At 45.4% G+C, this 26417-nt stretch overlaps 1 protein-coding gene across 1 annotated transcript in view; it reads right to left on the bottom strand.

Moving 5' to 3' along the window:
* RIN3 (Ras and Rab interactor 3) overlaps window positions 1-26417 on the bottom strand; it is a 70399-nt gene that overhangs the window by 28674 nt on the left and 15308 nt on the right. The window contains exons 2-3 of the mRNA XM_075503453.1: window positions 21079-21265; window positions 17252-17366 (exon numbers count right to left, since the gene is read on the bottom strand). Coding sequence (XP_075359568.1) covers window positions 17252-17366; window positions 21079-21265 — 302 coding nt within the window. The remainder of the gene's footprint in view (window positions 1-17251; window positions 17367-21078; window positions 21266-26417) is intronic.

Here is a 26417-nt window from a genome sequence, read left to right as displayed (position 1 = left end):
CCCCAAATCTGCACCGTTCCTGCCACAGGAGCATGCCAGGAGTCCTCAGGGAGCAGCACCAGCTCAAACCCACATAGTGATGCCCGCAGCCACTCTGCATCTTCCTTCTCTCTGTTTCCTAGGCCAGAGTTCAGAGCTGTGGACACGAAGCTCAGCTATCATCATTCAGCTTCCTTGGTCTGCCATGATTCACGGCCCTGTGAAACGTCTCCAGCCCCTTGCCCTGCCTGCCTAGTTATTAGTTCCCCTGCAAAGCAGGGCCTCCAGCACCTGCAGGAGGGAGACAGCCGCCTGGCTCTCCTCTCCCCTGGCTCCGTGCACTGGCTCTTGTTCTCCAGCCAGCAGAGAATCCCACTGGAAGGAAATGCTGAAGCTTGCCTCTTGTTCAGCTTCACAGTTCATTCCCCAAACAAGGCATTTCCTCATTTTACTTCTCCCTTTGTCCTAGCCCAGGCCCTGCAGGTTCCTATTTTGGGCTGAATACACCAATGTAGGCATTTCTTAAAGAGGCAAAGGCCATGTAATTCTCGGAAGTCATTCCTAACATCAATTTCTGTTGGATCACCACGAACAGATCAACCTCAATGTGCACACTGATACCAGACTGCAACATGGAGTTTAAAACATACTTTGAGCAAAACAATCCCTTTCCCTCACTTTTCTCCCACAACTGGAAAAATAAATATTCAGCAAGTTTTTTCTTTTTCCTTAGTAAGAATCATGTTTCAGTCAGGGATTTTCATTAAACATCTACCATGAACAATTTCTATAGTTTGAAATCCATCTGCTTCACAGCTGACACAGGAAACAGAAAGACAAAACCCAGTGCTGTTCCAGAAAATTAACCAAAACCCAAGAGTCTGAACTCACTCAAATCTCCAGCAATTAAATAAAGCCCTTTGTGCGGATGATGGTTTTAAGGACTTTTCTTCTGTTAAGAACCACATGTTCACTTTGGCATCTCGAGTTGCAGGTGTACGTAGGAGAGCAGGCTGCACCTGTACATGTTTACAGACATGAGCAGATCGCTTGGATTGGGACTAACGATTGTGTCTGTGCCAGGAAGCTCTGCCACTTGGGAACTTGAATTTTAGACAAAAGAATATTAGTTCGAGCCCCTCAGTGTCAGGAGTATCCACACAGAAGTCCTTTGTCGCTGTACAGCTACTCTTCCTCCCATAAATAGTTAAATAGCATAAACCACCACAAATCACCAGGAATTATATAGCTAAAGCAGTCTAGTTACAAGAGCTGCTGGAGCTTAAGGTCAGGAGTTTTCAGCAGGTGGTATATAGAAACTGGATTGTCCCTGGTCTGCTCTGAGCGGTCATAGAAGGTAACAAAATCAAGTGTATCTGTCAGCAGGCTGGAATTCATCATAGAGAGACCCACAGCTCTGCTGGGACATTTTTGGGTGGCCTGCAAACAAATAAGAATAGAAAAACACTGCTTTAGATCATTACTCAAGATACTAGCACCACCGGGATCAATACTCTGCCCAAAATTTATTCTGAACAGTGACAGTGTCAAGCAGTCTGCACAGGGCTACTACAGCCACTGGGACCTGCTCCCAGCACAGCACCCATGGGGAAGGCCTTGCAATCTCCTGTGGGGAAGGTCTTCCTTGGGAAAAACTATAACTCTTTTTCCTTAACCTGTTTTTGTCTAGAGACTTGCTGACCACCAGCAGGCATCATTGATAAGCAGTGGTTCCTGACTGCTTTGCTGTCAGGTGGCGGATGATGGGTTCAGTATAGGAACATCTCTTGTGGGAATGGTTGTCATTTGCTTGTGAAGACCATTAAGTGGGTCCTGCTGCATGTTTCTGATTCTTGGAAAGATGCAGAAAATAGCACGTTTGCACAGCTAAAAGGGCTCTGTTGACTGTTGGGGACAATGTATCTCTCCCGCGGTGCCATTACTGCCCTCAAGGCACCCTGCTCTGAGAAGACAGTCAGGAAGAGGTGCTTTCCTCTGGCTATGGATGTGCTGTGGGTAGCTGGGGACATTTCACTGACATGAGCATTGCTGCTCAGGGAGGGATCATGATGTTGCCATTTATAGGAACTCATGACTTTTGCAAAAGCTACAAGCAGACACTTTTCTGCCAGACTCCTGTAATCCTGCTGAAAACTGCAGAGACAAAATTCACCTTTTTTGGGCTCATAAAACTACAGCCAGGGCACTGGAAGAGCACAAAAATCTCTACGTCTCACCAGAACAGTGGCAGGATGTCAAGAATATGATCAAAAGCAACAGCAGAAATAGGCTGGGTTCTGTGAGCCAAACATATTGCCAAAGCATATTGAGTTTTACCTGACATTTAGAAGCCCACAGAAAAAACTCACCTTCAGGAAATAAAAGGGGAAATGTGTAGATCAGTGGGCAATTTTGAGCAGTCTGAAACAAAGATATCAGAATTAACTGAAAAAAATTTTATGGGTGATGGAAGCATTCGTAACACGAATTAGTGGTTCACTGTTGACCATACTCTGTTTTGTGTCCTTTGTGCAACTCAGTAAGTGAACAGGACATGGCCAGGTTATGAGCTGCTATAAATATTTATGATTGTCTCATCTTTCCCTTTACTACACCAAATGCTCTGAAGAGTGTAATCTTTAGGCACTGACAGGAATCTGTCTTCATGTTTCCTTTACTCTTTAGATCTCCCCATCATTTCTCCAGCCAGATGCTGATGTTTTTGAGTCACACTGTCCCTGGGCATTCTGCCTTCCTTTCCTTTTTGATTTTTCCCCGCAGAATTGTGTTTGCTAGTCTTGTTCTGGTCACATGGACAAACCACCCCAATTTCCATCTTCTCACTGCTTACATAGGCTCATGGGACCCAATTACTTCAGCTTCTTCTTCTCCAATGGCCCTGTTAGTCCTATTCACTCTTTTTGATATCTGTGTAATCCTTCACAGACATCTGAATTCAAAGAAATGAATTCCTTATTCTGCAGCAGTTGTGTTGACAGTGGACTACTGAGAACACAACCATCCTCGGAAGTCCTGCTTGGATGTGCTTAAGATGCTCTTATCTTTCCAGATTCTGGCAAACTGTGAGATTTGTCATCATGGGAGTGATTCCACTTTTCTGTTTCTATTTTAAGATTGTAACTCCACAGTCTCCTAACCAGACCTCTCATTGGCGTTCCCCTCCTTTGATATAAGTCTCTGGCTTGATACCACAGTTGCCATGACCTTGCTTGTGCTGACCTTTGCAGTAAGCAGCACTGGCCAGCTTTGCTGCTGTTCTGCTACCCTCAGCCCTTTACTCACTATGAAGATGGGATCACTCCAAGGCAGAGGTTACTGACTTTCCTAATTCTAGATGCTGACGTTCCCAGCTGTTGCATGGGCCGGGTTAGCAGTTTCCTGCCCCTGGGGAATGAGCCCTGGGTATTGTAATAGAGGACTGCAGTGACTACTGTAACCCTGGTGCTAAGGTTATTGTGTTTGTCATGAAACACCGCACTTGTCATACCTGCTGTGCTTTACAGAGACGGGTGAGAGCGTGACATAATTCCTTCAGGTTATTGCTTCAGTTCCCTGAGCATGTGCAAATATCCTTCTGGCCCTTATTCATGCACTAGGCTGGTGGTCATATTAAGAGAAAGAGCTTTAGCTGGATAGAGGGAAATTTAGATTACCTTGGTAGAATTCCTTGGGTGTTTACAGAGTCTTTCTGCAACAGCTCTGTTGAAAGTTCCTAGTAACTGTCCCTGACATTGCATTACTTTTTGATTACTTTCTGGATGGTCTGTATGACCTTCAAGTGCTATGTTCTTGTAAAACACTGCCATTGCTTATCTGTTTTCTCTTCTCAAGGCCTTTTTATTTCTTCTGTAATCTGCTGCCTCGGCTTCTTCCATCTGATGTCTAAGCTGTAGCTTCCTTTCTGGTTGCACAGTTCTAGACTGTCTTGGGTGACCCAGGTCTGTTTTGTCTTTCTTGTCTTCCCTAGTGATTCTTTCATGAAACTGTCAGTTGTTTCTATTTTTTCCCCTCATCAAGGAAGGGCAGAAACTTCCCTGGTTTGGCCTTCTGCCAGAGTCTTGTGTTGTGCATCCAACTTATGCTTTCTCACAGGATTTCAATTTTATGGTTTCCTACAGAGTTTAATCTTTCTGGCCATGAAGAAAAAAATCACTGCTGGTGGCAGTTCCTGGGAAGTTGAAACTAACAAATTACGAAAGTGATAAAGTGTTAATGAGCTTGGGTCTAGAGTGTAAGAGAAATCTATTTTTAGACTGTGTTTTTCACAAAATATAATTGCATTGTGAAGAACAAAATTAATGCTGCTAAAGAAGATGCAAAACACAGGCTATTGCACTCTTCTCAGGCTGGGGTTGAGTGGAGGGGACACTTGGTAGAGTTGACTGTTGTGCACGATGTGCGTATCCTGGTGCTAAGAAAAAGGACCGTCCTCACATCTCGCAGCCACAGTGGTCTTGGCCACTCTACTGTACTTTGGCTCATCCGCATTCACCCAAGCAGATGGGCAGCACTTTGGTGTCCACTTAGATTTTGTGCCTTTAGTTCACCATAAAATCCTCCTGCTGCCTGGTCTCGTTGCCTCTGCTGTAGGATGCTTGAGCAGAAACACGTTACAGTCATTTTGCTGCTCTGTTTCCTCCTTACTGCGATTAGTGTTTCAGAAAGGGTTGAGAGTGGCTCTCAAGGGTACTTCAAGCACAGCTAACCCAGCTAAAAGAAAAGTGTCACAGATCCTCAGTGCTTTCCTTACACATATCCATGTGAACAGTCCCGGCCGGCCCATGGGCACTGCCAGCCATTTCAGGGGTGAAGAGCAGAGCAGTCTGGTGAATGGCTGTTTGGTTTCAAAGCACTTGCCTTCCTTGTCAGATCCTCACCCTGCATCTCCTTTTCAGTGCTCAAATAAACACCTTAAACTCTGTGGAAATTCCACACCTGGTTTGCACTGATTTTTTCAGCCAGAGGCTGGGGAGATCCAGGATTTCTTCCTAGGACCAGATGGCAACATGAGGTTTAGCTGGAGTTTTAGATGTAGCCACACAGGGTCTGTTTTCTTGCTCTCACACAGCAGGGATGAGGGGGAAAACGTGGCCTTTCGGAAATGTTGAGGACTGAGAGGGCTCCTGAGGACACCAAGGAGAGTAGGGTGACACATTCAATTGGTGTGGCCCCTGCTGTAAGCAGTTGAGCACTGTGGGATCATTGCTGGAGAATTCACATTTTCACACATCATTCAGCATCCACCCATACATCACAATGAGAGTAGAAGATTTATGCTGCCCAGCATGATGATTCAAACTGTCAGGGCTCAGGGCTATGGCTGACAAGACAAACTGAATATAGATACTTGCAAGTTGCTCTCAGAAGGCAAATTTCTTTGGTAAAACTTTGTGAAAACGAAACTTTCAGATATATAAAGGGTCTCCCCTATGCCTCATGTAACAGGAAAGGACACTATGATTTGAAATTCTGGGTGTTTAGTTCTTAGGAACAATTTCCAGGTCGTACAGATAATCATGAAAATCAATCCTTATGTGAAAAATATATGTTATCATACAGATGTATTTTATTAAGAACCATTTTTTTCCATTTACTTTGGAGAAAAGTTTATTTCTCTGCCTCTGAGAAACATCATGAAATACTATAGAGTTGAGGTTAATCATATAGAAAAAGGAAGTTTTCTGAGCATCTTAAGGGAAGCCATCCAGTACCCAAAACCACATTCTGTGTGAGAGACTTCCAGGAAGAAAGACCATCCCTTTCCAGGATGAAATGGACTAACCCACTCTGAAATGGCAGAGGTCAATAGGGTGGACAATAAAAGGAAAAAATGATACTTCTACTTCCGAGAGTTGTGATCCCACCTAGTTGCCAACCCAGTGGAAGAAGGTCTTCTGATTCCCACTCAGAAGAGTGGGACAGATTGCACCCTCACTGACTTTGAGGGTCCTACTCAAAGGTCAAAGTATGAGGTCTTTACTGCCCTCATTTTACTTCAAGCAGTATCTTATTTACCTCATTTACAAGTCTAAACTCTTGTTTATTAAGCTCTTTAAGATCTTAGATAGCAAATGCTGTCCAAGGGCAAAAGTTATAATTTGTTCCAGTTTAGCCACTGAGACAAGGGCACTGGTATTATGGGTACTGATTTAAAGTAACTGTTTTATAACCAGTAAGCTTTTTGAGTTATGTTCAAGGCACTAAGCAGAGTAGGGTAAGACAATATTATCCTAGAATAGCACACATAGTCTCTAGCTCTGATTACACACAGATTTTGCATTATGCTTCTTGGGAGTGAAAAATAAGGCAAAAAAAAGCCAAAGTGAGGATTAACAAAGCTAACAAGACCCTGAGGGCTTCTTTCCAACAGGCTTTCCCTACAATCCTATTGGTTTAAAGCCTAAAGTAAAAATGAAAATGTTTGCATGGAGAGAGGGGAGGTAACTCTTCAGGATGAGAGTTTTAAAAAAAAAGAAAAAACCCCACCTGCTATAAGCAACTAGAACGTTTCCAAAACAACTTGTAAACCACACAGAAACCTGGCACTGTTACATCTTGAAAAAGCAGCTGCACAAGTGTCTTATGTTTTAAAGTGTTTTATGTTTTAAAAGTGTTTTACGTTTTAAAATAAGCAGTGTGTCAAAGTGACGTGGAACTCGGCTCAAATGAGTGGGACTTGGTGAGACTTTCTGCTTTCCTTCTGCATGCCTGCATTTAGAAGAGAAATGATGAACTTGCACAACAGGTTATAAACTGTGTCCTCACACCATGTTCTACAATATCCCCCAAGCCCTCGGTCGCTGTTCTTGCCAAACCAAGACTCTGGGCTCCTCCTTCAGAGTAGTCTCCTGAGTGGGAACTCCTTGACACTAACTCAATTTTCAGGGTTAATAAGGATGGGGATAATGGAGAACTCATCCTTGCCAGGCGGACTAACCTTGGGAAGATGTCTAGGCTAGACATCCTTAGGGGACTAGAAATCATTCAGTCTCTATCTCCAATCAAACCACAGGCGGTAGACCAGAAAATGATAATGTCTTCTGTGTCCTTAAAACAGCCCACACAGAGGTGGCCTTCGGCCTTGCATTGCCTGTGGAGGCAGATGAGATCCAGCAGAAAGCAGCAGCAAAACGGCACTCCTTGAGCTGGAGGCCAGGGCTGGGGCAGAGCTGCTCAGTTCTCCCACGCCATGGGGTGGACTTGCTCAATGGTTTTTCATGCCAAGAAGCTGTGTAGGTGATGGCAGACTTTTCTCGCTGATGAGAAACATGCATAAACAGGGGAAATTAGCCCATGCTGAGCCCTGGGTGATGCAGGCAGATTGTTATCTGTGCCTGAGCGAGGCTAATCTGAAGATAACTAGGGTAGCTCTACATAGTCAAAGCTGTTGCACAGACACACCATGTCAGCAACAGGAACCGCTTTAAAAGATAACATTCATCAGTCTACTCTCCTTAACAGCAAGGTGTCTGCCACACTGAACAGGAGTCATTTACTACAGGAAAATAGGGCGCTAGCCTGCATGCCCAGAGGCCTTCTTATATGCAATTAAACTGCTTAAAATTTGAAGCTTAAGGTTAACTACATATTCAGCTTTTCCAGCCTCCCCTGCTAAAAATACACAAATTTTTATTCATCGACTGGCTAATCCTTGAAAAAAGTAGTCTTGGACAAGTTCTGCTGCTGAAATGTATGATTTGCTTAATTGAGATGGAATTAGGGAAATCAGCCATTTTTGGCGAGAGAAGGGAAGAGGGATCTTCTCTTCCAAGGGCTTTGATAACTCTGTTTTTATTTTTTCCAGCAAATTTCTGCTTTTTTCAGGTTAGTCAGGCCCAGAGCTGACAACAGTTTCTTACTTTGCCTCAATCACACACTCCATCACGCAATAATAAAGGAAGACATTCCTCTGAAGTAAACTGGAAAAATTGGCTTCCCTCACAGTACAGCAGCAGCAGAGTTACAGAAATACAGAAAGCATACAAAAAAAGTCTGAATAGTAGCACTGGTACCTCAGTGCTGAACAAAGTCAAGTGCTCAGCAGGCAAAGGGCCTCTCTGCAGCCCGGTAAATACAGTGCTGGCCAGGAGCTGGGCTTGTTCAGGGCTGGTGGTGCATGGCTGGCCAAGCCCCTTCAGCAACCTGTGCCTCAGCTCTCAGTCTAGAAAATGGGTGCAATGACACCGACTTCCTTAGGAAAATTCAGCTGAATTCAGCTCGGCAGGGAGGGGAAGAGGCAGCTCGTCAGCACGCTGCCAGCGATGCTCTGCCTCGAGGAGGTTGGCTGCCACGGAGCAATTTGGCCACATTTTTGCACCAACCTCCCACCGATCTTGACAGTGCTGTCCCCCTGCCTGCAGCCTCCTCTTCTTGCACCACCGGGCAGCTCTGCTGGGCTCCCGCCTCCATGGGCAGCCTGCTTTCGACTTTTCCCAGAGCATCTCGGAGGCTCACGCAGTCATCCAGTACTACAGGACGTGACCCCGTCCTTAACTGCCTACTGCCGCTCTCCACCCTGTTCCCAGACCTCTGTCTCTAGTCTGCTACCACCCTTCCCAAAGTCACCAGCCATCCCTCCACCCCCATATCACTTTCTTCTCCTTTCCAGGCTTTATTTCACATAACCCAGCACATGGTAGCACTTCTAAGGAAGCATTGCCCCACCACTCCATCCTGCTTTCACGTCCCCACGTCCACGCTGCTCACTCCTTCCCAGCCATAACCTGCATGAGGGAGAGGCAGATGGGGATCAGAAGGGCATGAGGGTACGGACACACGCAGCCAGCAGATGAGGGACGGCAAGAGTGCTTCTTGTGACAGCAGTGTCAGCACAAAGTTACAGCCTGAACTAACCTAAAACCTGGCTCTTGCCTCTCCTAGGGACAGTGCCCACACCCTTTTCCATCTACTTGTGCTCATGAGGCTGCAGTACCCTAACTACTAGTTACTGGGACTACTGACGTTTTTGCCTTTTTTATTTTTATTTTTTTTTTTTCCCCCCAGTAAAATCATACTCTATAGTGAACCTGAAGTTGAAGATGCTTAATGACCTTCCTGGCTGGTAGACAAGTCTCCAGGGTGGTTCATGAGGTGGTTGCCAAGGCAGTCCCCTCCTGTCTACTTTATCGCTGAATAGCAGCATGGGGTATCAAAAAAAAAAACCAAAAAACCAACTTGATCTTTTCACTCTATAATGTCAGGCTTAGCCTCTCACCTATTCAGAGGAAATCAGAGCTATAAATAGTCCTACCCTGCTTTTCATGCCTTAGTTTACAGTATTAAGAATTCTTCTTTCCGGTGTTGAAAGCTGCAGGGTTTCCACTCAAGGAGGCCAACCATTTCGGTTAAAGTGGCCAACCATTTGCGAAATAGCCATTTCGGTTAAAGTTCTTTAAAAAAGAACTATGGTACCATTACAGTGATAACACAAGTAACCAAATATACTTTCTGATAGGCCCTTCTGCCTGCCCTCTGATGAGCCAGAGGTTGTCTCGACAGGTTCGACTTGGGAAGGATAGGAGGTACATTTACTCCTTGGATTGTTCTACTCCAACTGAAAAGTCCCTTTACCACCTGTGCAAAAACAGTCCAGGAGCCTTGAGGTCCACATGATGAAGTCTATCTCAGCCCGCAGCAAGCTCAGCTCTGCAATATGCTGAGGGGCATATAATCAACGGGGCCTTTTCAAGCACATTGAGATACATCATATGAGTTAATTCAAGTGGAAATCTGCACTGATTAAATAGACTGAGCACATTCTCTCCCTTCCCCTATACACAAGGTATCTACCAAAGAAAGGAAGGTTATGGGTTTTGGGGAGATCACAGGTGAGACACTAACCCAGGAAATATTTATGTTTTATTCATTTTTTCCCCACCATCCCTCTGTAAATCTTAGCAGTATTTCTCCCAGAACCTGGGTCTTAGAGAATGGGAACTGCTTTTGCTGCTCTGCTGAGACATCCCTTCTGAGAACTGCTGTCAGCCCTGAGCTTGCCCACAGACTGACTCAGTCTCACTGGCTGGTTTCATCTCATGGGATCACTCAGGCTGGCAGGGACTCCAGGAGGTCTCTAGCCCAAACCCCTGCTCAAAGCCAGGTCAGCCATGAGATCAAACCAAGTTGCTCGAGTCTTCATCCAGCCCTGTCTTGAAAACCTCCTGTGAAAATCTGCAAGTACTACCCAAATAAATGGCTTCATCTTAGAAGTCAGTGTCACGAATACCAGCACATACTTCAGTTCATTCACTTTAGCTATGAAGTGAAAGATCCCATGTTTCTGACCTCAGTCAGTACCACAGATTTCCACGTTTTCCATCTCCTTTCCAGTTCAGAAGAGATCCAAAATAAATGCAATTAAAATTAATTTTTTAAATGGGAGATTGTCTTCCTATAGGGTGTTTTCCTATATCTTCTGTTTTCTGAGTCTTTAAGAAATTTTAAGGTTACATCTTTAGATTTTTCTCTGCAATTGTGAGGGTTATTTCTCTTTCTGGAAAAAAAAAATTCTGTCTATCTATCTTCACTCTACTTCCTGATTCCAGCAGGCAGGGCGTTAGCAAAAAGACTTGCAAAACTGAGGAAGCTATTGCAAGAGCTGCCAACACTTCCACAAAAATATTCGTATCACAAAGATCATCTGCACAACTGCCCACTCTCATTAAAATCGCTAAATTGTGAGTAGGCTGCAGTAACTGAGCTATCCTCCCATTTTTTCCCATGACCTCATTTGTGCAGTACTTCAATGCAGTTCATGTGGGAAAATACCACCTGACCATGCTGTGCCATGTTAGCAACGAGGACTTTGGGCTCTGAATTTGTTAATCCAGCCTCAGCAACATGTAATAAAAGAAATGTTAACAAAATAAAACAGGGAAATCTGCCATAATGGACCATATCTGGCCATAGTGGCCAGGGTGCCAGCAGAGTGCAATAGGCAAGTCATTATCAGCATCTGAAGGTGTTTGAGCCAACAAAGAGCATCTACTGAGTTGTTCCTAGTCAATCTGCCTCCTCTTCCCTGTCTCATGCTCACTCGGTGCGTGCCCTCACACAGCGCTCGGACCTACCGACCCATGCAGGGACACAGGCAGGAATTTGTATCCCTTGCATCTGAGCTCTGCCACCATGCCAGCCGCGCTCACAGCCCTCACGTCAGGCTGGCTGGGCTATAAAGACCGGGCTTTCAGCAGCTTTGTTTAGAGCTAAGCCTGCAAAGATGAGCAAAGTCCATCCCCATGTTACTCTAATGCCCCTCTGTAAACATGCTGCAGCCTGATTACTTGTTGCTTAATTACCATCTGTTACTGCTACAGGCCAGTCAGAATGACTGCACATGCCCTTTTTATCCTGTGCAAATGGCATTAGTCTATAATAAAAAACTTTTTTCCCCCCATATATGCTTGGGAAGGAGGAATGGAAGTGTAGAAGTGGCTGAAGTAACTTGGTAATGATGGACAAAGTTGGCTTTGAGAGTTAAGCTTGCTTTCACAGCATTAGACTGCACCTATTAGGAGTTATTAAGGCAAGAAAGTAGATTGTGAAATCTCAGCCCTTAAATAATCTCTTCCCTTTTCTGATTGATTTCACCCTTCTTAAAATCCAGTGTGCAAAGGAACACCTTTGCTTGTCTAAATTGCTGTTTTGACCCCCCAGCAAGGCCTGCCTTCCTGCTGCCTCTAGACCTGGTGTAACTCTTCTTTCTGTCCTGATGGACAGAGCTCAGTGGGTGGTGGATGTACAAAGTGGTCAGGTCCTCATGAACTTTCATGGCAAACAGATTTCCTTTGGTAAAAACAGTTAGAGAATTAACCAGGCAGGTAAACTGCTGCTGTATGTTTTACTTGAGTTGTGGTCTTCTCCTAAATCCTTACTGTCTGTCTCAAGCATTTCGTATCAGGCTCCAGCCTGTACTTCCTGAGCTCGGTCCAACTTTAAGAAAGGCCAAGTAAGGTGACCACGGCAGGACATTGGATTTCTTTATCAACATCCTTTTTGCTACCAGACTTGCAACTTTGCAGCAATACTCAGTGATTGCTCTTAAACTGCTTTGGAGTGCAGTAATTGCCTGTATCTTTTCTGTCAAGGTTTATTGTGGGTCCTTACCACAAGCGATACCATATAACCTGAAGTACAGCTGCTGTCCATAAAGCAGAAATTGAGTATAATCTACTGTGTCCAGTGGCACTGTGTCTCATCTTTCAAAGGTGGTATTAATCGTCATCTGGACATTTTTGTATTACTTGGAGATTATTTATTTAGGCTTTCCTATTTGATTGTGTTAAGGTTATTTCAAGACCTCTGTTATGCTCCAGCTCTTTCAGTGTTTGTCTCCAGAGAAGCCGGAAGGGTCAGAGCAGGTAGAGTTTTAATTTAAATCTCAGAATTTTCCTGTAATAAATGACATAACCACACTACAGGCAAGCCTTCACAAACCCCTCCTTCAGCTGTGCACTCATTGATTTTGGGGGCTCAACTCAGCCTTGGCCCAATGCATTGGAAGACAATCCGGTGGCAGATTGTCCCACACGGGTACGGTTTAAATAAGGAACAAGGACAGCAACTCCACAACGTGGGCTCATGTGAACAGCCTGAGGAAAATAAACCTCCAAGTGAGCAGAGCCAGCAACAACGATGGGGGAGGCAGGAGGCAGGAGCATGATTACAAGAGCGGGCATCCGTGACAGGATCAGGCCAGCCTCAAACCCCTTAGGACATAAGTCCAAGGAGTTCAGTACTGACTTGGCAAATCAATTCCATAGTTATTTCTAATTATATGAATAATATGTTCTTCTTTACTCTGTGCAATTGCAGATACTTCTCCTGTTTGCGTCACCTTGCATATTTGGAAAGGAATCACATCCTTTTTTTTTGGTACAGAAGAGTTTGGAAAACAATTACTACACATTCCGCACCAAAGCATATATGCAAGACTCCTGAGAAGTACATGGCCAACTCATGTGTTTCATGAAATCAAATGATTTTCAGCTATAATTCACAAGATTCCCTAGAAAAAAGGAACCATTACACTCAGTATATGGTGCTAGAGCATTCTTCTATCAAAGGAGTTTACCCCTGTGGCATGTGACTTCATAACTCTTTGTGAAAGTAAAAGCTACTGTCAGTACCTGCACCAAGTGGTCTGTCATACTCAGACGCTTCTTTCAAGCTCTCAGTATATGTTACTTCAAACATGCACATTTACTTTAAACACCTGATTCTTTTCTTTTTAATATAAATAGTGCTGCAATGTCATTGATGTCAGAGGAATGATTTCTGACTGTATACACATAAAAGGGAAGGAGAATTGGGACCTGAGGTTACAACTGGTTTGCTGAGAAAGGCCAAGGGTAGGACTCAGCTGAGGAAATGGTCCTCAGTTCTTGAGGTCCTCAGTTCTAGGGCTCCATTTTGGGATGAAGCAGAAGTAAGGGACAGCTCTCAGAACTGAAAGCGCACAACGTAGTTGAGATTTTAGCTGAGCCTGAGAGGTATCTCCCAACACTGCATCTCTAAATGGAGCAATCTTGTAACAAGCCTTCTCTCTGGGAGATTTCCACTGTTCTGAATAAGAAGTAAGGGATGTTTCAGGCCGAGAAGCAAAACCACAGAGATCCAAGGCTTTGAAAGTTGCTGGGTTTGTCAACTTTCTGATGAACCACGTGGTATCTGCTGTTGGGTCTCTACCATACCTGCGGCTGCAACCAGGCTTTAGCCTTCCTGTCTCTGGAGGAATTACAACCAAAGATGAAGAACCAGAAGAAAATTTTTAAAGTCCAGTCTCTTAATTCTCCTGTTTTATGATTCTAAGGGCTACTTCACAGAACAGGTGAAAATTCCCCACGAAAAAATGGGAAGAGGTTTCATTTCTTGACCCTCTTACCTAATGGGTTCTTTGGGGATTTCCATTTTTAAAAAAAATCACAATTAAATCCGGTCTTCCCCTCAGAAAACTATACTTCCCTAAATATCTCATCAAACGTCAACAAAGCAGATCTGATCTGGGGAAAAGAAAGAGAAAAACAATGATCCATCATTATTTGCCAGTGCAATGCTAGGAAGCTTCTGGTTTTTTGTACTTCGTTGAATGGCCATCTATATATGGACCTCTGGGTCTGGGCAGCAACCTCCACACTGTCATTATGATACTGGGGACAACCTCTTCAGATACTATCTGAAAAGTAGGACGGGATGAGAATAGCTTTTTACAAACAGCTGAGCAGTAAAACTTGCAGTTTAAAGCTGCATATGGCAAAAGTAAGAAATGGACATCGCTGTAGAGATGGCACAGAGCCATCCTGTCACCTCTAAGGATAGCGCATCCTTCTTTGTGTCACTTGTGAAGCTGAGATTGCACTGAGTCCTCATGAGAAGGACAAGAAGCAGCTGGCAAAGGTGCTCCAAAATAGTAAGCTGGGAAGGGTTGCAACTTGGATTTTAACTGGAAGGGAGGATCTCTGCAAAATCTGAACTATATGTGTCAAGGCAATTTCAGCTTTCAGTTTATATCTGAATGCGTCACGTCTGTAGATTCTAACAAGCTGAAGAGAGGTAACAGGGAACTTGTTCCCACTTCTTCAAATCCTTTAGGAGGCCTCAGGTCTCAGAAAGGGACAAACGGGTCTCTGTGGGGCACATTACACAGATCATTGCTTATGTGTCAACTCAGAAAGGAAATACTAGGAACAGGCCAGCAATACCAAAGCTGCTTGTCCCCAGTACAGCTGGGAAGGGGGATTCTTGAAATGGCAGGGGAATTACAGCTGCTCCTTTTGGAGGGCACTGGAAGGGCAGCAGCTCTACTCCACTTCATGCAGACTCAAAGAGCAGGTAGCTATCAGGAGGATTCACCTGATGTTTGCGATGTTCAGTGGCAAGCTGAAGCCTCCTTTTAGCAAGCACAGAAGAACTAAAGAGGGACTTTGTGAAGTTAAAGACTAGATGCCTGGAAAAACCCTGCCAGTCTACAGTGGTCCTCAGGCTATGCAGCTGGCGTGCTTTACACACTCTCAGGAAGTTTAACACCGAACTTTCAACAGACATGCATTCCACAGCAAGATAACGTCTCTGGGGTGCTCAGAGGTCTCCTACCCTGACACTTACAGAATACCAGGGAAGAGTGAAGGGCACTTCATTAAGCTAAGGCAATCCAGATGTACCAGGGTACTTAGCAAGGAAGCTCAGATTCTAGTCTTAATTCTTTTAAAGCATTCAGACAACATATAATCTTATTTCCTAAAAAAAGTTTAGAAAGCAGTTAGAGTAATGCAGAGACAATAAATCAAAGCTAATGTATTAGGTTACTGCGAGACACAGAAGATTTACCATCTCCCCTTGCACCAGATATAGTCCTTGGAATTAATTCGATTTCTTCTAAACTCAAAAGCCAGGCTACTTACCCTAAATGAGAAAGGAAGCAAAAGCAAGACCGTGCCTGAGCCCAGTGTGCTCCTGTCAAAACAGTGTGGGATGGAGAACTGAAAGGCTCTCTACAGCTCAACACTGACAGAACTCAAGCTAAAAATAATGTGAATATCCACCATAGGAATGCATCAGCCTCATGGCCGCTGGGATTGCTTGCACATGTGGTGGCAGTTCTCCTGCTTTTTGAATGAGAGCTAATTTTTAATTACCCTCCTCCACTTACTTTGCAACTTGTATGAAAGTGGTGGAAACTGATTTAATTCTTGTTCCTACCAGAAAGCTGTGTTCTTTGCGTTAAGTTACTGATAAATTAGAAATAGCAAGCAAGTAAGTTTGAAAAACATGTCAGAAAAGTCTTTCTAGCTAGGCTAGCTCACAGTGAAATTTTTGTACTACGTTTTACTTTGCCTGTCCTCAAAGAAATCAGATTTTATGGCACAGGACACAAGTCAAGAAGTAACATTTCTATAAATGACATTTTTAGGATGGCAGGATTCAATTTTTTAACTTTTATCCAAAGGAAAACTTGAGTCATCAGAAAACAATTCCCCACCATGCAAAATCTAAGCCCTAGGTCAACTTCAAATAACTAAATAAAGAAAAAAGTTTCCCCACCCTGCAGCTAACCCTTGCCCTTGTATTCTTAATCTGGACACCTGAAGTTGTGGCAAAAGGTTTGCTATTCCTGCCCTCATGCAGGAGCACTGAACACATGCGGCATCTCTGCAATTGCGTGCTCCAAGGTGCACGCAGATGAGAGAGCAAGCTTTCCTGGGGGTATGCAGCAGCCAGGCAGGCAGCTGCGCTCTATGCAGGAGCAACGCTGCAACAGCCCGTGGTCTGTGCTTGAGATTAGAGCAGATCAAGAGATTCACTTGTCCCTCTGGCTTTAAATTCTGTTTACAACGCAGAGGTATGCAAAGAAACGTATGAGAAGGAAAAAATTCATTTGAGCAACTGTCAAGGGGGAAGAAATAAGCCGCAACATTGATCAGCAGAAACACAAGTGTTTTAGCAGAGAGTAAAACATATACCCAGGGGAGCTGGCTTTGGGGCAGAGCTCAGTGACAGGGGATTGGGATGTGTTCATACAAATAAATAGTGTGAAGTTATTTTGATGAACTCTTTCAAGTGTGTGTTTCTATGACTATCCCAAAATTCCCATGCTTACCAATATTTCTTGGAAAGTGGAAATCATATGCCTTACACATCCATTTACACCGAGGGCTGCATCAGACATGGCTGGCTGTGAAGTGGGTTCATTTTTGCTTGCTCACGGCAGACTTGGCTGTCCGATCAGGAACAGCACCGCTACCACCAGCCCCAAGACCCAGCTGCTTCCCAGAAACAGCGAGGAATTGAAAACAGTCAAACAGTTCAGGAGTAACCGGTTGTTCAGTATGAGTGTATGAGGTGCATGAAAAGGGAGTGTAGCAGATGTCAGGTGCCTGGTGGGCCCCAATTCAGCGGCAGAAATAGAGACGGTGAGTTAACAAGGCTTAGTCTGTCAGTGTCTTGCGCTTTGCTCAGGACTTCCACCTGGTGAAAGGCAGCTCCTCTCACTTGATCAAAGCGCTGGCCTGCTTGTCTGGGGATGTTTTATTTTCCTGTTGCAAGTCTGTAAATGATAACACAAGGTGCAGAACCACAGGGGAGCTGAGGTAAAGCAGCTGCAGGAAATATTAACTGAACTACACCATAAAAGCAAGATCTGCTGCCAGTCACAAGAGGAACCTGCTCATTGCAAGTGAGGTTACATAAATACCGGTGATCACAAGAGGATTCAGTACAATAATCAGAGCAAGACCAAATAATGTAAAGAACTTACTTGATTTTTCTTCTTTAATGTTGTACTCCAGCACACCGGGAGCCTCGTTCTGCACTGGCAGGCGGACTGCAAGGACCATGTTGTTCACGTTACCCTCTTTCCTAACCAAGAATATCTGAAAAAGGAGAAAGGAGTCAAGAGCTTAGCTACATTATGTGAGCTTCTGAATTTTATTTTAGGTCATTGGCATTGTACAATTATCTGTACAATCCACCCTTAAATGACCTTATTTTAGCTTTGTTCCACTTGGTTGAACTTTACATGACAAAATCATGAATAAAGGGACATTTCACCTGGGTGAAATTCAGACCTGCGAAGGAACTAGCAAAATTTCTATGCATCACTGATGTCCGACTTAAGCCTAATGCAAACTGTTTCACTAACTGAAGAGTATAAAGCTGCACTTACAATTTGTCAAGTGATGCGCCTCACATAAGTGCCCTAAATCATGGACAATTCACCCTAGAATGTCCCAGTCTCAGTCTAAAGCAAGGGAGTCACTTGTACGTTGAGAGGGAAAGGATTCAAGTGTCCACAAGTGGAACATAAGGCCAAAGGCTCTGGTGGCCACAGTGTCTCATGGCAGAGTTTTTTCATGGGACCAGAAGATCATTCAGGCTGGCAGGGACCCCAGGAGGGCTCTCATCCAACCCCCTGGGTGAAACCATGAGGCCAGACCAAGTTGCTCAGGACTTTGTCCAGACAGTTCTGGAGAATCTCCAAGGGTGGAGACTGCACAACCTCTCCAGACAACCTGTCCCACCACTTAACCGTCTTCAAAGGGAGAAAGTGTTTCCCTATACACAGTCTGAACCCCTCCGGTTTCAATGTACGCCTGTCACCTCTTGTCCTCCTACCATGCAGTGCTGAGCAGAGCCTGGCTCCATCTTCTCCATGACCTCCCTGTAGGTACCAGGGGGCTGCTGTGTGGTCCCCCCCGAAGCTGTCTCTCCTCCTGGTCGAACAAACCCTGGTCCCACAGCCTCTCCTCAGTGGGTCTGTGCCCAGCTCGCTGCCCGCCGCCCCTGCAGGGCCTTTCCTGCAGAGCTGCCCAGCCAGGCAGTGCCAGCCCGGATCGCTGTCGGGGGTCTGCCTTCCCGGGGGCAGCGCTTTGCCTTTGTCTTTGTTGAATTTCGGAAGGTTCCTGCCAGCCCTGTCCCCCCAGCTTGTCTAAGATCCATCTGGATGGCAGCACTGACTTAAAGTGTATTGACTGGTTCCAAAATCACAGAGGAGATGTGCCTGGAAGGAACTCTGGAGATCATCTAGTCCAACCCCCATCCTCAAAGATGGATCGACTACAGCAAGTCACTCAGGATTGTGTCTTGTCAGGTTTTTATTACCTCCAAGGATGGAGGCTCTACAGCCTCTTGGGCAACCTGTTCCAATGTTCAATAATCCTGACAGTAAAAAAGCTTTTCTTAATGTTTAAACAGAATTTCCCGTGTTTCAATTTATGCGCACTGCGCCTCATCCTTTCACTGGATACCACTGAGAATGGTCTGGCTCAATCTTCTGTACTCCCTCCCATCAGGTATTCATACACATTGATAAGAGACTCCTGAGTCTTTAACTGGAACCACTGTAGCCATTGGTTCCCACCAATGGGACCAGTGAAATTAAAAAAAAAAAAAAAGAAAAAAGAAGAAAGAAGAAAAGGGAAAGAAGAAAGAGGAAAGAAAAAAGAAAATAGAATATAGAAAGAAAAAAGAAACAAAGAAGAAAGAAGACAGAAGACAAAAGAAAAAGAAAAAAGAAAATAAAAAATAAAGAATAAAAAAGATAAAAGATAAAAGGAAAAGAAAAAAAGAAAAAAAAATCTCATTCTTTGTATTGTGTGAGCTCCTAAGTGTGTTTCTAATTAAAGCTCATTGTCAAGGATATTTTTAGCTTGTACCTTGAAGCTGCAGATACAAAGACAAAGTAATCTTCACCTTTATCTGTTCTTTCATAGCAGGTTTTGGCAGGAGAGAGTCGGTATTTTTATAAAAACTGAATTAAAAATTGGGCTAATGCTGGAGTCTGGATATTAATAGTAGAAAGAAGAAGTGTGAGTTGATAAAATGATTAATCAACTATAATGCAGTGGAAATCTATCAAGAAAACATTAATTTCTTGGACAGAGGAATTAAAAAAACGCTTGTCTAGAAACCAGGACCTTTCTCTGCATGAGTCCCAGGCATAAGGGCATCTCCTGTCACTTTGAAGTATCCACGCTAAACAGGCAGTTTTGGGGAGCTTCACAACCTCACATCTTGGCCTCTGCCTTTCATAAGAAATTGAACCCCACGGGCTCAGCTCCACCAGCAGTGCAGAGAAAATCCAAATAAATGCATGGCAAACAGGTGCGTGCCTGAAACAGGCCTATTTCTAACGCAGGGCAGCCCACACCTTCTGCATCACAGAAAGTATCTGCAGGTAGGAAAAAGCCATAGAGGCCCTCCCTTCCCCAGGTCCTACCACCCACGTGACAGCACGGTCCCTCCAACCCACCTCGAGAGACTACTGTGACCTTGGATCTCAGACGGCACATTGCATCGCTCAAGTGCTTCATCTGAAATTAAATGTAAGCGATGAGAGAAGTGAAACCTGGAAATGAATCACTTCTCTTCTCCTGATGGGCACGACTGGTTGCCATGACTCCAGAGGCTAAAATTGGACCACGGCTGTTTGGATGAGAGGGAGGTGGGTTTTCTGAGCTGTACCTAACCCTACTGCCTGGGTCAGGACCGGTACGCAAACCAGTCTCTTCCATTTTCACTGGTGGTGGGAAAGGTGTGGTGCTGATTTGGCTTCGGGTGGGCTCAGAGTGGGCAGGAGAGCCTGCCCTTGCCGTGGGACACCTCTGATGCACCAGCTCTTCTCCTGCCTGCTTCGAGCTGCAGCTGAAGACCTTGCCCGAGGACGGTGTCAGCAGGAGGAACAGAGGCAAGACTTGTCCCCAAAGCCACTCGTGGTGGGGAACAGCCCTGCCTGCAGGGAGTGGCTAATGACCGAGGAGGCTCGGGGCCGTACACGGCTGTATCAGAGACAGTCACTCAGGTCTCCCTCTACAGTCAGTGCAGAAAAACAAAGAGAATAATTTGTCCAACTTATTTGAGAAGTCTGGTTCAGGGTGAGGTGCTCTGCACAGTCCAGCTTGGTCAGGTGAGTCCCACTGGAGGTTGTCACTTGGCTGTGCCAGCTTTATCCCTGGGATGGACGACTCAGCCAAGGGACAGGTCCAAACCTCCTCAGAGCAGGAGTGAATGAATTCCCCTTGTGCTCTGGCATCAGCTCAGGCCATTTGCACCTGCTCTCCCCAGGCCCAGCCAGGCCCAGCTGCTCCCTGCCAGGCCTCACCTCCGAGGCCCCGGGAATGGGGAGCTCCCTTTCCTACAGAGCTGTTTTCCTTAAGCAAGCTCTGAGCTTTGCACGAGTCTGCCATTGTCTAACACTCAGCTTATGGGGACCAGATACCAATTATTGCAATAAAAATGACTCCCGGCAGCTCCCAGAATTTAAGGGCCTTTTCTTCAGGGATTTTTTTTTACTGTTCCAATATAGCATAGTCAACATACCTATGAGTATGGTGGTGAATGGGAAGGCATCTCCATGAATCTACATGCTACGTAAATAAAACCAGAGACAAGACTTCTTGCTTCCCCAAAGCCATTACTTCTGTCTTGCGCTGTTCTGAGTGGCTAAAGCATCAAAACGTAATGGAAACAGAGAGCGTAGTCTGCTAAATACTTTTGCTTCCACATGAAAAAAACCACTGCTCTCCTAACCAGCTCCACCAAGGACAGGAAATGTGGTTATCTGAACCGAAACGGCTTTGGACTTACCCCTGCTGTTTCTTTGCCAAGTATCGCCCCAGCCCTTTCCTGGTTCATGTTCAGCTGAAGCCAGACGGGACAGGTCTTGATGAGTTTATCAAGGATGCTGATCCCTGGAAGCGGGAGGCAGCTTCGCAGGGCAGTGGCCTGACAGAAATGTGTCTCTTTTCCCTCTTCGCTGGTATCTCTGATCGGGCTGAAACACAACAAGGGAGTCCTGTATAAGCAGAACTGCAAATGGAAAACGTGGGGGGAGCAAGGACTGTAAATGCAAACACGCAGGCACACACAGAGGCACTTACACACCAGGAGAGTTCCTCGAGGGGCACCCGACCACAGACGCCTTGCCATGACAGGGGCAAACTGGGTGCGCAGGCCAACAGACAGATACGCCCTGTCCTAAGGACTACAGCCTCAGGCTAATGATGCACACCTGCGTTTCGGACGACAGGCTTGCAGGGTGCTTTGCGCTGTCGTCTGTTGGTTTCAGCTCATCCATCTACGTTGCCTAAGCACAGGTACCTAGATACAGAGGTAAGGGATGCACAGAGGCAGCCAGCGCTGCAGAGGGTAGAGCATGCCTGTCTCCTGGACCCCATCCTCCAGCTGAGGCGTCAGAGCAATGTTTCACAGCTTCAAAGGGAGTGATGTGTCAGAAGAAAGGGGCCGCAGATCTCGCCCGCAGCCAGGAATAGGCACACACCGGGCCACAGCGTCCGTCTGAGGTGCGCAGGGGCCAGGCAGCCTACACCAGGCAGCTCACCCTGTGGCCATGCCACTGTCAGCACTTCTCTGATCACGCAGGAGCTGTGATGGGCACCCGTGTGGTGTCTCGCCCCGCTCTCGGAGCCTCTCGGAGGAAGCCTGACAGCAGTAGCTAGAGGCACCCTCAGCTGCTATTGCGTTTTGGCAGCGACCCTCTGCGCCCAGCTTAGGTAGTTTGCAAAAAGGCAGACTAAGGCATCTCACTGTTTAAAAATAACACTGAGCGCTCCCGTCGCCACTGACGAGTCTGTGCTGGTGCTGGTGGTTGCAGAGGTGGACACTCCTCCACCCCTGCACCCAGGGAGCCACCGGCGGCTGCTCATGAGGGGGGGGAAATCCTCCACCTCCATTGTCACTCACAGAGTACAGGAGGAGGAGGAGGTGTTAGGATGCATTCAGCAGCAAGTTATCCACTACAGAAGAGGTATCTTTGCTGATTCCCAAAGGCTGATCTGCAGCAGGAGAATAATTCAGGGTGCAGCCCTGCAAACAGCCCGAGGTTGCTCAGCACGACACAGCAAGTCCTGCAGGACAAGACTCAAAGGGCACAGGCACAGTGAACCCTTTCCCTGCGCCAAGCGAGGGGAACCGGAGGGAGCACAGGAAACGTGGAGAAACACCAGAGAGACCTTCAGGAGGGAGGAAATGAAGACTTGGTTTCCCTCTTTTTTTCCTGCCACATTTGTCATTTTGGCCAGTCCTAAAGACATAATTGGAAGCTCAAAAAAGATGCATGGGAGATGCTGAGTGACAAGAGAGGGGCCATCCTGGAGCACCACACGTTAGCAATGCCCAGTCGCACCTTAGGTCTCAGAGCTTATTCTCAGCTGTACAAGATGTAAAGAATACTGAAATTATGCTGTTGAGAATATTAAAGATCTGGGACACGCTCTCTTTTAGATTCCTGTTCTGATCAGAGACACAAAGAACTAATTCTGTTTATTTTTAGTCCCACAGTCTAATGGCAGACTGGTATTAAATGCTGGTTTCCAGCTATGGTGCTCATTCAGCAAAGTATTTATACATGTGCTTAGCACTGCAGTCAGTGGAGATACTTGTGCTGAAAGGTCTGGTGGTGAGAGCTCTACTGGATAAGACTACAGACTCATGGATACGGGCTTGTCATTCGATTAAGTGATTTCAAAAGTAAAGAAAATGTAGGAGAACATACACAAAATATGTTTTTCTGCACCAGCTTTGCTGCTTAGATGTCAGAGCTGAAAAGAGGAGGGCTCTCACTTTTGATTTGGTCTTATTTCAAGTCTTTTTTGTTTTCCTTTTATTTTTAAAGATACAGATCTTAAAGTAGTACATTTCAAATAAGGTCAGACAAACTACTAAAAGATGGGTCCTTCAAAGGCCTAACCTAACACAGCATGCTTATCCCAAAAGTTAGTTTTTATAAAAACAGCCTTTCAAATCCCAAACCCATCAGTGAGATCTTATTTTTAGTAGTTTTTTTCTTTTGCAACCCTATAGAGACAGCTTCCTTAGAAAATACATGTTCCTCTGCAATCCCAGATGCTGATTCAGGGTATTAGTCCACAGAACCTTGATTTTAATCAATCCATTTCCGAGATCATAGCCAACGCAGTAAGAATGAGAGAACCACGCTTAAAAACGCAAATAGAAATACATGAAACACTCCCTCTTCACTTGTGATAAAAGTCCAGCTTGTCACACAGGTGAGGAAATTTCTTTCAGATGCAACAGTATATGATTTTAATCAGTATCATCTGAACGTATAGAGTAAAACAGTGGAGGACAGCTTTTGGAAGTGAACCTGATTCATTTCTTGGTTTCTTTCTTTACAGTAGAAACCAAAAGAAATGCCTAGTAACCATGTGAAAGGAAAACGTGTGTTGGATGGCAACATTCATACTCGGTAATGGGAAAAAAGTAATGAGCTGAAGGAAAAGAAAGGTGAGTTATAATGAAATGTTCCATAACACTGTTAGCAAAAACTGCCCCCCAAATTAATCACACCAGCATGAATCTGATCTTGCTAGTGATGTGTGAAACCTAGATAAAAAGGAGGCCAATGCCGATAATGTCCTGCTGCGGCACCAGAGGGTGACAGGATGCTGAACTTTGCTACCCATTAATCACGTAAGGCGAAAAGAAAAGGGCCAGCAAAGCACTGATGCTCAGGAATCCCATTGCCTGGAGGGAAATGAGGGATATCAGCAAAGACAAGGAAGTAATACAAAGCAGCTTGGACCTGGCGAGCACCAGGCATGTAGTGACACTGGTGCGGTGTTCCCCATGGGGGAATCCGGGCTTGATGCAGGCAGAGGAGCCCAGCCCTCTGCTCCCTCCGACAGGCACGTCTCTGGATGGAGCCCTGCTCACAGCAGCAACGTGGGTTTGGCAACAAGAATAACAGACTGGTGAGGAAAAATAACAGAACTGACCTTCCAACGCATGTGGCTGCATGTAGGGCCCATCGTCCAAGTTTTGGAGAATGGAGGAAAACCAGAAAATCAATCCAAACTTAGACATACAAGATAAAAAATGAAGAATCTGAAAATATTTGTCTTAATGGAAACATTTCACGATCTGAGTGTGTGGGGTCTGTCAGTGCAGATAATTAAGGGCAGTGGATGAGGCTTTTTGGCAGAACAGGAACCCAGCCTTTTGGGGGTCCTCAGAGCCCTGGTGTGGGGTATCCTCCCCTCAAAAGCCAGCCCAGCCCAGAAGGAACTAAGCAGGCTATTGTACCTGTACAGGAGGAGGAAAGGACAGCTCAGCAAAAGGGGAGGCCTTGATAAAAATGAAAGGCAAGAAGAATCATTAATGGGATCATATTAAAACAGGGGAATGTTGGGCTAGACGCTTCCTGGCAGTGAGTTATAACAGATGATGGATAAGTTCCCAAGAGAAGGGGAAGAGGATTGCATTGCCCAAATCTCTTAAAATGCCATGTTTAGAGCAGTAGCAAACACTTTATTGAGTCAAATCCTGTGCTGGCTAAGAAATGGGAGTGAATGACCTAACAGACCTTTTCCAGCTGTAATGCTGTGACCCATGCCACACCAGCTGACGCAGTTACGGCACCCATGCTTGACTTCTTTCCTGGGCACAGCTGTCACAAAGATCCAGATGCTGGCTGCAGGAGTGCTTAATCCAGCAATTTAATCTGGCTCGGCAGCAGCTCTGTAGCTGCACAGAGAGGAGGGAGCCCAGGCAGCTCCCAGGTTCTTGCTGTGCTGCCTGTTGAAGGGATTTGCAGGGACACTGCGGTGAGCAGCCGACCTTTGGTATTTTGCTCGCTCAGAATTCATGCATCACATGATTCCTAAGCTCACAGTTTTCAGAAATAACATGCAACTCTCTCCTCCTTCTCCCACAGCCCTGCAAAACCCTTTGACCGATACAGGCAGGTACTCATTTTTGTTGTGTGATGCGAAGCTGAAAAGCTGGCCCTAGAGCTGTCTGCTTTTCATTTTTTTGAGTTCTTACTGCAAAGTACTTTTAAATCCTGCAGCCGTTCTGCTAAATTGAACTGAGTTGGGATGCAAGGGAGCTGTGTGTTGCATACTGACTGGCAACACAGGTTAATTAATTGCACAGTGATTACATTCACACACCTGCCCCAGTTTGGCAGAAGGTATCAGGCTGCTTGTTGGAAGTAATAATGACAACAACAGTGATTTGAATTATTGCACAGTGACTGTACACTGAAGTAATAACACCACCATGACTCATTGCTTTAGAAATGAGGAGCCACACTTGGCAGCTGAATATTCCCAGAAATCATCAGAACTGCAAGGGAATATAATCCACTGAATTTCATGCAGGTGCAGGCCTGGGCATACCTTTGCAGGGACTTTAGGAATATTGCCACAAACTTGCTGACACTAAGGGCTTCCTGGCTGTCCTATATAGGCCTGGTCACTCTGAATTTCCCTGAGGCAGCCGAGACACACAGAAACCATATGCAACAGCAGCAGGGACTGTCAGATGAATTCTTCACTCCTGCACATTCGCAGCTTCTGCCTGTCACCAGGCCAGATCTGAGAAGATGCGTCAGGTGTCATTAAATCTGAATCTTAAATCAGAAAACAGATGCTCTGTAGTGCACTGATAAGTAAAGACTGAGGGCGTTCACATTGCTTAAATAGACCAGGTGTAAGAATTAGGAGCTAGTTTCTTATTATTATGTTTTATTGTTTTTATTTCTCCCCCTGAATATTAGAAGACATCAAGAGGGAGCAAGAGCAAGGGTTTGCTGTGCTGTCCTTAAGGAAAGAGATACTCTGGTATATTTATATTTATAGCAGAGCAGGCACCACAGGTCTTAAAACGTGTGCCAGCTGGCTTGCTACTGAGGGAGACAGACAGACAAGTGGCCATAAACTCCATGTGCCAGGTGAAGAGCAACCTTCTGCACCAAAGCCACCTGGTACTGAAGGGATACCATTCAGGACAAGCCAGCTTGTGTCTGAAGCTCACATGTGGAAACCCTTCAAGCACAGCAACACAGTTTACAAGGAGCACGTGAAGCAGGAGGAAAAGACAGAAGCTCCTGAAGCTGACACACCAGTCCCAGTGGAAGTAGATGGACAATGTTGGTAATTTCT

The sequence above is a fragment of the Mycteria americana genome, chromosome 5, assembly GCF_035582795.1.
Source record: "Mycteria americana isolate JAX WOST 10 ecotype Jacksonville Zoo and Gardens chromosome 5, USCA_MyAme_1.0, whole genome shotgun sequence".
NCBI classification, from domain to species: domain Eukaryota; kingdom Metazoa; phylum Chordata; class Aves; order Ciconiiformes; family Ciconiidae; genus Mycteria; species Mycteria americana.
Note: the sequence above shows the minus strand (reverse complement) of the source record. Positions and strands in the feature narration are given on the sequence as shown.